Source organism: Leishmania braziliensis (assembly GCF_000002845.2).
Source record: "Leishmania braziliensis MHOM/BR/75/M2904 contig, possible fusion of chromosomes 20 and 34".
Taxonomy (NCBI): domain Eukaryota; phylum Euglenozoa; class Kinetoplastea; order Trypanosomatida; family Trypanosomatidae; genus Leishmania; species Leishmania braziliensis.
Genome location: NC_017948.1, coordinates 192,807 through 203,977, shown reverse-complemented (window position 1 = coordinate 203,977; position 11,171 = coordinate 192,807). Strand labels below are relative to the sequence as shown.

The 11,171-nt window shown below is 52.6% G+C and overlaps 1 protein-coding gene across 1 annotated transcript; it reads right to left on the bottom strand.

The window, feature by feature from the left end:
* Nucleotides 1-518: 518 nt before the first annotated feature.
* Nucleotides 519-3,635, bottom strand: LBRM_20_4930 (conserved hypothetical protein; the record flags this gene model as incomplete). The annotated part of the gene is made up of 1 exon (XM_003722994.1): nucleotides 519-3,635. One exon carries the CDS (start codon nucleotides 3,633-3,635, stop codon nucleotides 519-521), a length of 3,117 nt encoding a protein of 1,038 aa, XP_003723042.1.
* Between the last annotated feature and the right edge of the window lie 7,536 nt (nucleotides 3,636-11,171).

Below are 11,171 nucleotides of genomic sequence, written 5' to 3'. Positions count from 1 at the left end.
GTAGGAAGCAAGAAGAAAGAAAGGCGGAAAAAGCAACAAGAAACACATAAACTGAAGACATACACGCACGCACACACACACACACACACACACACACAACCACAGAAAGAAAAAGAGCAATCAAAAAGATTACAGAGGAAGCAATGCAAACAAGCACACAAAACATACAAACACACTCACAGACACACAAGTGAATCACAGAAGGTTGTATGAACCCCGAGGGGTGAAAGGAGGGGTCGGGGAGAAAGAGAGAGAGAAAGGGGGAGTGACACTCCCCCCCCTCCCCCACACACACACAGTCACATTAAACGTTCCAAGGGCCTAAAAACATATGCCTTTTTCTGCGCCGGAGAATATGTCCTTCTTTGCCGCTTGTGTTGAAGTGAGTGCAGGAGAAGAGGCAACGCTTCCTCGACGGTGCTATTATGATTCTCTGTGTGCCTGTACGAGTAAAACACGCTTTTTTTTTTCTCCGGACCTTCTCGCCTTTCGGTGGGTGGGGGGGGGGGACGCTCTTTTTATTGTGGCATATGAGGAGATCCGGGCACAGACGTGCTGAAGTAGCCGACAGGAACGTAGGCTTTCGGGGTGGCTAAACACGCCGTGTGATTCTCCGTAAGTTGCGCTAACGCGGGGTGCATCGCCGCAAACATTGGTGCGGTCGTCTGCTGCGGAGCCAGATGATGGGGGACAGCGTGCATTGTGGCACCGCCGTTCCCGGTTGCAAAGGCGGTCATCATATTTGGGTACAGCGCGGCAGCGGTAGCGGCGCTGTCTAGGCTGTGAGCTGGATGCGGGTTTGGGGGGGTCATACTGTTGAGGATGGAAGCTCCTGCGTACGGCGTGCCTTTGCTCCCAAATGACTGCTGCGAGGAGGACAGCGACGACGCATCGCCCTTCCCGTTCGGCACCATCATCGGCGCTGAAAACGACGGCGGTGGTGGCTGCTGTGGCGCGTGCTGGAAGTTCGTGTTCCTCGAGTTGGAGGCGTCGGTCTGGAAGCTCATGCTTGGCGTGTTCGAGCTCGGGGTCGACGCAAATGTGATGGGCATCAGCGTCTGCACACCGTTGCTCGAAACCTGAACAACGTATGAGGTGGAGACTGCTGCAGGTGGCTGGTTCGGTGACGTCATCATCGACTGTGGCGGCTGCGGCGACTGGATGAAGGAGTGCAGGGGCCAAGGCGCGGTCGCCATGGGGAAGGAAATCCCTGTCGGTGGCGAGGTCACGAGCATCGGCGACACCGGTTGCGGTTGTAGCTGTGGTTGCTCCAGCGAGTCAGTGAAGTAGATGGGCATCGGTACAGGCATGCCGGCAATCGGAGCTGACTGGCTAGCGAAGGCAGCAGGCGCCATGAAGCTTCTTGGCATTGTTACCCGCGTGGCGCCATCACCGCTGAGGGAGGGTGGCGGGTGCAGGAAGGCACCGGGGGCGGTGCCGCTCATGTAAAGCGGCGCGCTGCTGCTGCTTCCGCCGCCCAGAGTTGTGGCGCTGGTGGAGAAGTTCGAGGTGGAAAGGGTCCGCCCAGACGTGCTGAGGCCCGTCAGTGGAGTGTTTGGGGACTTCTTGCCGCGTGCCTGCGTGCTGCTACGGCTGTTGGTCGGCAAAGCACTCGCCGACGGCGACATCACCAACCGCAAATCCGAGGCGGCCCTGCTGTGAGAGCACGTCGATGCATTGCCGCCGTCTGCGGCGCTCTGAGCAGAGTTGGCAGCTGGCGACCTCTTGGCATTGCTACGGTCCTTTGGCTTCTCTGGCTTTGCCGTCTTTACCGTCGTGAGCAGAGGCCCGCAGAGTGGGGACAGGAAGATGCGATAAAGCTTCATGTCATGACTGTACTCCTGCACGTCGGACCACGACCTCGCGTCCTCTGTTGGGGTGTTGCGTGCGCGCACGATCTCGCTGTGGAGGTGTTCGAGGTGCTGCTCGAAGCACGCGGTGATGTCCGAGTCTCCGAGCAGCGTCTTAGCTCGTGGGTCCGTGGTCAGCCAGTGCTGTACGCGCCGCTCACGGGACTGGGTGTGCTCGCACAGTGTGTACTGTGCCCACGACTCACGAACCGTGGACGTCTGTGTCTGCGTCGTCGCCCACAGCCAGCTAAGTGCCAGGGCGCGGCCGTGAAACAGAAAGATGATTCCTCGCTCGCCCTTCTCACGGTCGTACGTGCACAGACGCAGGTCGCCTGGGCGGACGAACTGGCTGTCCTCGATGCTGTGGGTGAGGGAAGTGAAGTCATAGATGAACTTGAGGGCAGGGTAGTTGTTAAAGGGGGACGACACCACCAGCGGTAGCTTTGTGATGCGCTCGTAGAAGAGCGCCCTCGCAATTGAAAGAGGGTCGTACATGGATGGGCAGCTGTCAGAGCCGCCAGCGGGGGCACCGGTGGGCACCTTGCACAACAAGCTCCGCGCCTCCTCGCCAAGGCCCGCCAACAGCTCCGCAGCAGGGCGTCGCTGCAGCTGCTGAAGGACAATCTCGGTGAAGCTATCCAGGTAGTACTTTGTCGACAGAGCGAGCACACGCTCAAGGGTACGGTCGCCGGCAGCTTTGAGAATAGCTTTGCGGATCTGCAGAGTCGGTGCGAAGTCGTCGTGGTCGTCATCGTGGCTGCGCATGTCAAAGCTTCCAATGACGTTCACGCGATGGCCCTGGAACGTGAAGCAGTCGTGCTCCTCGCGGTTGTTGACATAGATAAACAGCACCGCGCACGGCACGGGCCGCACAGCACGCTTGAAGCGAAGGTACTCCTCAGACTTGTAGAACTGAGGCAGGAATGAAGACTGACCATTGTCTTTGCAGGTGGCATTGCAACTGGGGCGGCAGAACTCGTCCGTGCGGCGGTGGTGCGACTGAAGGAAGCCCTTGAGCTTGAGGAACCAGTCGGTGGCGCAGTCCTCGGCGCTCGGCATCTTCTCCGCCTTCTCATCCTGCGGGGGTGCCACCGGCATGGTGGGGGGCAGCAGCATGTGCGATGGAGTGGCGCTGAGCGATACAGTGGCAGACACAACGGACGCCGGGTGAACGGGGCTGTTTTTGAGAGTCTCGTCCGACGAGGAGGCGCGCAAGGACAGGGACGTGGAGCGCAGCCAGCCATTCTCACGCGGTGGGCCTGGGTTCTGTGGAGTCGCCACGTCACTAAAGCTTACACCATTGCAGGACGGCAGCAATGACGTGCCGATGGCGCCGAGTAAGAACGGCTCCACGGAAGTGGGTGGCTGGCTGCCCTTGTCGCTCTCCAGCTCCTTCTCGAGCGTTGGGTCGTACAGGTTCACTTCTCCGTCACACTGCAGGAGGTGCTGGAGCTGCATCATGCTTATCATCGGCGTCTGCAGCGCCCCAGCGTCGAGCATTTCCTCATTCGTGTCAAACAGACCGCGCTCGACCGTGTCCAGATAAGCCTCCAGGTCTTCTTCAGTATAGCTGGCAGGTGGCAACTCCGCCATGCTGTAGCCGCGAAGGCGTGTGTGGCTATAGCGCACGTTCGGGTCATTGCGAACACGAATGAACTGCTGCCGCAGTTGTGGGTTTTGGTTGTTGAAGTAGGTGCGAGTGATCGGAATAAGGCCGATTTCGTGGTTGCCGTAGCGCAGCGACCGAATGGTCGGCTTCGCCTCGCGTGACGGGGTAGCGCCCATCTTGCTCTTGAGGTGTTGAGACTTAACACACACACACACACACACACACGCACACCCACGAAACAAACAACAAAAAAGAGGGGACAGCTGCTGAAGCGTCACACAGTTGTACTTGAGCCGGTGAACTGTACGTACACCTGTGGGATCCCAGCGTTCCTCGTAGAGTCGCGGGGTGGCAGCGTGTGGGGGGGGGCTCTACAAGTCACGCACAAGCGATAAGAAATAAGCAAGACGAAATATATATATATATATATAAAGGAGCAAAGCTCAAGGCACAACTGTGGTTAAAGACGAACAGCTGTACAGGAAGAGAGACACGGAGGACAGCCCGGCGTCGCGTAAAACTCCTTGTGCTCGAATTCCGAGCGCACAAGAGAGAGAGAGAGGGCGTGCGCGCGAGAGGCAGAGAAGAAAGAGCAAAAAAAAAAAAACACACGCACGCCACCACAACACACCAGGCAAAAGGCAATTCAACAACTACGGAGAAAAAAAGCCAAAAAAAAGAAGGCAAGCGGCAGCGAAAAGTGTGGCGCACGCCTGAAAAAAAGGAGACCCCAGCAAGCCAACGAGTCCTCCCTCGGGAAGGGAAAAAAGGGAGAGAAACAGAAAACCCAACAACAAGAGCCAAGCGAACAGGTGTAGTTCGAGATCAAAATGAGTGACGCTGGTGCTTCCAAAAAGGCCTACAGGCAGAGAAACGTACACACACACACACGCAAAACAATCACCGCCAAGGTCAAAGAGTGCCAGAGAGAGAGAGAGAAAGGGGTACAGGGTTAGCAGCACACACGAAGGTCTCAGCCGCAGCTACTTAGCAACAACCCAACAAAAAGGGGGAAAAAGTGGCGCGAGCACCAAAGGAAATGAAGATACGTGCGGCGCTCTTGCTGCACTTCACCGTGTTGAGTGCTTCCCTTTCTTTTTTTTTATTTAAATGAATGCGTGAGTATTTTCGTTCGTTTTGAAGCGGTTTGTTTTGGTCGTGTTCCTGCGAGATCCGTGAAACACAAGCACACGAACACGAACAAAAGATGCGGATCTTTTGGCGTCACCTCTTTCCTTTTTTCTATTTTTGCGCGTTTTTTTTTCCCGTTCCCTGTCTGATTCGTGCCCGCACAGTGCGACAGCAATGAGTATCGCGTTCGCAGCAGTAAGCCACTGGGCACACGAGAGCAGAGAGGGATGGAGAGAAATGGGCAGAGATCGAGGGAGAGGTGGCTGTCAGACAGAACACTCGGATGTGGAGGTAGAGGTGGAGATGGAGATGGGGGAGGAAGAGACAGAACGGAAGCCGAAAGAAACGACGGAAAGTAGGAAAGAGAGAGGGGGCGTCACAGTAACAGAAGTTGTGCGTTGCTGCTGCTGGGAGAGACAAGCGTGCGCCGAGGATTAGGGTTAGGGAGGAAAAAAAAACAAACAAACAGATGAAGAAGAGCGTTAGAGCGTGGACGAGGAGGTAAGAAATGGAACAGTGGAACACAGAAGGAGCACGAATAAAGCAGATAGTAGAAAAGCCAAAAGGAAAAGAAAAAAAACAAAGACACGAAAAAAGAGCGAGAACGAGAGAAAGAGAGCGAGTATGTACAGCGATTTAAAGAGGCCCACCTTATCTATTCTTTGTTCAAAGCCTTTCTCCCCTCAGCTTTGTGACTTGGTTTTTATTACTCACAGCTTGTTTCTTTGCTTGGGGAGCAAGCCGGAGAGGGAAGATGGCGAGCACAATTAGGAGAGGCGCCTACACCCACACAAGCTTTCCAATAGGAGAGAGTAAAAAAGCAACAGGGAATACAACGCAGGGGCCTTTTTCTAAGAACTGAAACAGAAAAAGGGAGAGTATAGAGCACGGAGGATGTAAAACGAGGGAAACCGCGCTGCAACGGGAGACGTAGGAATGAAGAGGGTTCAACAGTGGCGAGAAGAGGAGGCGTGATGATTGTGGTCGTGGTAAAAGGAGGTGAAGAGAGCGGACTGGTCACGGTGAAGCACACGGATCCAAAAAGAGGAAAAAATACGCACAGACACGCACTCAGTTGTGCACAAAAGGAAGAGGGGGAGAATGAGAGAGGACACGCACGCCGTTAAAGTAGTTATACGAAGAGCACAAGAAGAAGAGGATGCACTGAAGAGAGAAGCGAGAGGAGGGAGGGAGGGAGGGGTGTGTGTGTGGGAGGGGGGGGGGAGGCGGAGCAAACAACGAAAACAAAAAATGAAGCCACTCTTTTCTTGTACAGAACGCAGCTCTACAGGCACACACACCAAGACAGGCTGGCGGGCACTCGAAGTAGTTCAGAAAGAGTGAGGGTGATAACAACAAACAACAACAACAACAAAAAAAGCGGTATGCTGGAAAAGGGAAAAAGAAGAAATGAGGTGGTAAAAGCAACCACAGAAGAACAGACGCGAACGCTTGAGGGGAGAGGGAGGGAGGGAGGGAGGGAGGGAGAGAGAGAGGTGCTGGGGCAGCAAGAGCAAAGAAAAATAGAGCAGAAGGAAAATCGCAGAAGATCGACAAGAATAAGACAACGAAAGGAAATGAGTAAACACTTTAAGAGGCACAGAGGACAGACGAAAGAAAAGCGAAAAGCAAAAACAAAGCAGAAACTGCTCTTAGAGCACGTGAATCACACACACACACACCAAAGCGAGAAAGGCTGGCGAAAGAAGAAAAATTAGCGAAACAAGCACACCAACGAAACAGAAGAAACTGAAACAACAATGCAGGCAATAAAAGAGGGAGAGAGAAAACGAGAAGATAACGAAAGAGAGGACGAGAGGTGCAAGGAAAAGGAAGGCGAAGAACCGAGAAGAACACCACCACCACCACCACCACGGCCTAGAATGCAAAAGAGGAGCGAGTCGAGTTAAAAGGCTACAGGAAAAAAAGTACAAAAGAGAACAACAACACTCACAGCCACAGCCAAAGCTATCCTCCTCCCCCCACAGAGAGAGAGAGAGATGGAAGTGCGGACGGGTGAAAGAATGAGGGAGGAGACGGTAAAAAAAAAAGCACGCAAGCGAAAAAGAGAGCTCACGGCGACGGATATTGAAGGTGACAGAAGTCGAGAAGAGGAAGAGGGAGAGAGAGAGAGGCTTGTCTCTTGCGGGGTAGAAGAGAGCGGAAGTGGATGTTTCTGGCGGAAGGAGGCAGCGTGTGGAGGTGAGGCGCAAAAAACACACAGCCGCAGGCACACGCAAGATCAGGACGGGGGGAGGGGGGGTGGACGAGAGGCAAGAAAAAGCTGAAAAACAAAGATATATAAGGAAACGAGGGGAGAGGGGTGACGAAGAGGGGGGGGGCGAGTGATTGTAGGGAAGAGATCAAATTATCTTTTTTAGGCTGAGCGGATTGGGGGCGGGCGAGCTGCGTCGGTGACGGCCACACAGCAAGATCAAAAGAAAACAAAATCACAGAGAGACTTCAAGAAGCAAGCACACACCAAAAAAGAAAACAGAAAGGAAACCACAAGGGCAACTGACCACAACGGCGAACAAACTGGTGGAACAATGTGCGCGCAGCTGTACTGCAAACGAACTGACAGACCCACAGACAGACACTTACGCGAGCCGCTACACTTTACCAGGAAGCCAGCCAAGTACACTGACAAGGACGCGGAAAGAGAGAGAGCGAATTGTAGAAGGGGGTAGAAACGACGACAGTGAAAAATATATTCGAATGTACTAGACGGAGATGGTATGGGGAGCGGTGACAGAAGAAATGGAAGGAGCAATGACAGTGCTACACCAAAGTCGTAGGGAAAATAGGGAAGGGAGGGGAAGTTCCAGCCAGGGCACGAGGAGGTGGAGAAACGAAAAAAAAAACAGATACAGCTGTAGAGAGAGAGAGACGAGAGAAGCGAAGCAAAAGTCCACTCCGAAGGAAGACACGCACTCATACACGCACACACACACACAACCGACAAGAAGAGAAAGAGGGTAATCAGAAAAATCAGAAGGGAACCACGAACAAGACGAAGAAACAAAGAAAACAGGGGAGCGGTCAAGGGGAAATAAGGATGGAGGCAAAGTACAAACCGAAACACAAATACAAACAAGCACACCACCACACGCGAGTAGGGGCTGCGGAGCTGGAGACCGGGAAGAAGAATGTGGAAAAGAACGACACGAAGAAAAAAAAACACAGAAGAGAAAGGAAGGAGGAGGAGGGGGGGAGAGGAAAGATCAAACAATACCAAGAGAGAGAGATGATATAGAAAACAAAGGGGTACTTAATAATGACGTCCACGGGGTTCATGCACAGGGAGCGAGCGAGAAATGGAGAGGGAAAAAAAAGCGAACCGAAACACACAAAAGGAAATAAGGTGAAACACAGGAGTAGCGGTGTTTCGTGAACTGATGAGTGCGAAGCGTTACCGAGTTGTGGTGCTGATGGTGATTAGAGAGCGGGAAAAGCGTGTAAGGGTGGCGATGAGGTAGGCGACGTGCGTTGTAAAGAGGCCCGTGCACTCGATCTGGAGCTCGTGAGAGAAAGGTGAAGAGGCGATGTGAGCAAGTTGCTTGGATGAAATACGAATAATCGAGGGAGTGCTAGTTACACGGGCACACAACCATGCATGCATACCAAGAAAAAATACAACACTGAGATCCTCTCTGAAAGGTACCTTTGCCGTGTCTGATTAGCACTTTTACCCGTTGTCTTTTTCTTCGTCTTGAGTGTAGGTGTGTATGCTTGTGTGTACCTGCTCGTCTGTGTTCACCGAGGATGGGGAGGAGGAGAGAAAGGGGGGGCGCCGATTATGTTGTAGAGATTACTGGTATGTATGCCTTGTGTAGTAGTGGCCAAACCAATTTCAGTATGCAAGAAATAAAAGACAGAAAGACAGAACAACTCTGTGCTATTGAGGAAGAGAGACAAGGAAAGGCGGGAGGGGAGGGGAGGGGGGAGGGCGGGCGGAGGAGCACGCTTCGTTCGCTCTTCTTTGCTTTAACGTTATTTCGTTTTTTTTTTTTCTTTTTCTTGTTCGATACCCACTTTGCTTCGTTTTCGTTTCCCCCTTTTAAAATGTGGCGTCACTCGCTGGGCGGAAAAAAAAGGGGGGAGGGAGGGGGAATAAATCTGCCAGCGAAAAGCTGAGCGTAACGTGATGGCAAGACGGTACGAAGGAGACAGGGGTGTGAGGCACACAAACACACACACACACACACACACACACACACACACACAAGTACGAACAGGGCAGCAAAGGAAAAAAAAAGACTGAAGAAGAAAAGATCACGAGTAACACGTACACAGAGAGACACACGAACACACGAACAGATTCACACTGGTCGAGCACGAAGAGAGATGATGAAGCGAAGATAAGCCAAGTGCACACTGAAGTTGTGTGTATGTGTGCGCGTGCAAGTTTTGGGCGTAAAAAATCGACGAGGAAACTAAAAGCTCACTTTACACTAGAAGAACCGGACGAAGCTGCCTTCTCTACACTATCGAGAAACCGCGAGGCACAGACACACTTGAGGGGAAGAGAGAGAGAGAGAGAGAGAACCACGCGAAGAGAGCGAAGGGAAAAGAAAATCGGAAAGGAAAAAAAAACGACAAAAAACGACAAAAAATGCGAGAAGATATTCGCAGTCGACGACTGAGCTAGACAGCGAAGAAAGAGAGGAGAGAGCGAAAAAAAGGTAGTGTGCGGGGGAAAAAACCGAGGGAACAAATAACTGCACTGGCAGTAGTGGTGTGTCTCTGTCTCCCTTTCTCTGTGTGTGAGATACACACACACACGCATACACACACACACACACACAATCAACCGTATCAGAAGCGCGCAGCAGAATTGAGAAAGAAAGAGATCAGCAGTAGCAGCAACGCGAGAGCCAAGTCAAGAGACAGAGTACACAAGGTAGGCAAAGGAGAGCGGGAAGCAGCTGCAGCAGTTGTAGTAGAGAGAAAGAGAACTTGGGGGAGAGAGGGGATGAGAGAAGTAACGGCGAACCCAAACAAACAGAAAAGATGAAAAGGCGAAAGTTTGGGAAGGGAACTGACGTGGAAGAATAGCAAAACAAAAGAGATGCGGGTGCACACGCACGCACACGCACACACACACACACTAAGTGATATAGAGGGAAAAGTCAGAGCAATACGAAACTGAAACACGAAATTAGGAAAAAACAAGCCAAAAGAAAACACGGCCAAGCGCGCGACGAGAGTGAGGAAGAAAAAGGGAGGGCGAAGTAGACGAGAGGCGAGGATGTCCGGGACAACACAGGCGAAAGATGCAAGATCGAGAGAAGGAAGGACGACGGGGGAGGGACAGAGTGTGCTAGAAAGATCAAGAAGAGCGGTAGCGAAACAGAGCTGTGTTTTTTTTGTCTTTTGCACGTGTCTCTACCTTGTAACCTTTTCGCGTTCTTAGCTTCCTCGTCTCGATCTTTCCTTCTTTGCGGCTTCGCTCTGCACTGAAGGGGAGGCAATAGGAAAACAAAAAAACACCAAGGCCGATCAATTGTATCTGCTCTTCGACTCGTAATGGCGCGCAAGGTAAAGAGAGAGGAACGGGAGTAGCGGAAAGAGGGACTCCTCCTCTTTTTTTTTATCTGCCTGTGTGTGTTCCTCCGGCTGGTCGCTGTGTCTGTCCCCCCCTCGCGCTGTCGACGGATGAGGCCAGAGCAAAGAAGATGAAAAAATATGATGCAGTCGGGACGGAAAAAAAAAGAGAAGGAAGCCAGAGGACGGGTGGTCCGACGTTTCGATTGGGCCTCGCCGTCTCTTCTTTCCTCCTACCCCCCTTTTCCTCTGCGTGTATCTCGAAGTGGTGTGAGTGTTCGCTCCTTTGCTGCCTTCTCAGTTACCCTCTGAGTCAGTCCCACTTTGAGAAACAAAGAACGACGGGAGGAGAGCACGAGTGAGTAAGATCCCAACAGCAAGAAGGTGATGGGACGCAAAGGCCGAGGGAGAGAGCAAGAGCTGTGTGGTGGGGATGATGAGATCGGCGGGCGTGGATGCGACTGTGCGCAGGTAAACAACTACGAAGAGAGAACGGAGGCGCCTGCGTGGCTATGAAGTGCACGCTTCTGTTGCCGTGGGGGCAAAGCTCGCACGCCCGTTGTGAAGAGTATTGGGCTTTGTGCGCTAAGGACTTTGTGTTTTAATATGTGTGTACGTCAGAGTAGGAGCGGGGAGGGGCAGAAGGAAAGCTGTGCTCGCTTACGTGCGCGAATACGAAGGTGTGAGCGGAGACAAGAGAAAAAACCGAAAAAGAACACGGCGCGGGACTTACAGGGGACAGGGCAGCAATACAACGCAAGTCCGCACAAACGAAGTCACAGACAAAAAATCAAGGCGTGTAGAGAGTACGCGGATGAGTCAGGGGAGCGGCAATGGTGGTGGTGAAGAGGCCTCAAACAGGCAAACGAAAACAACCGAGTGAGTCAAGAGCACACACACATATAGACACACACCCACACATATATATACATACGTGTTCTAGAAAAGGCCTTGACACAACGTTGCGTCTTCGTTGACTCCACAAGTCCTGCCTCCCTATGCATGTGCGTGCGTGTGCGTGCGTGTGCGTGTGT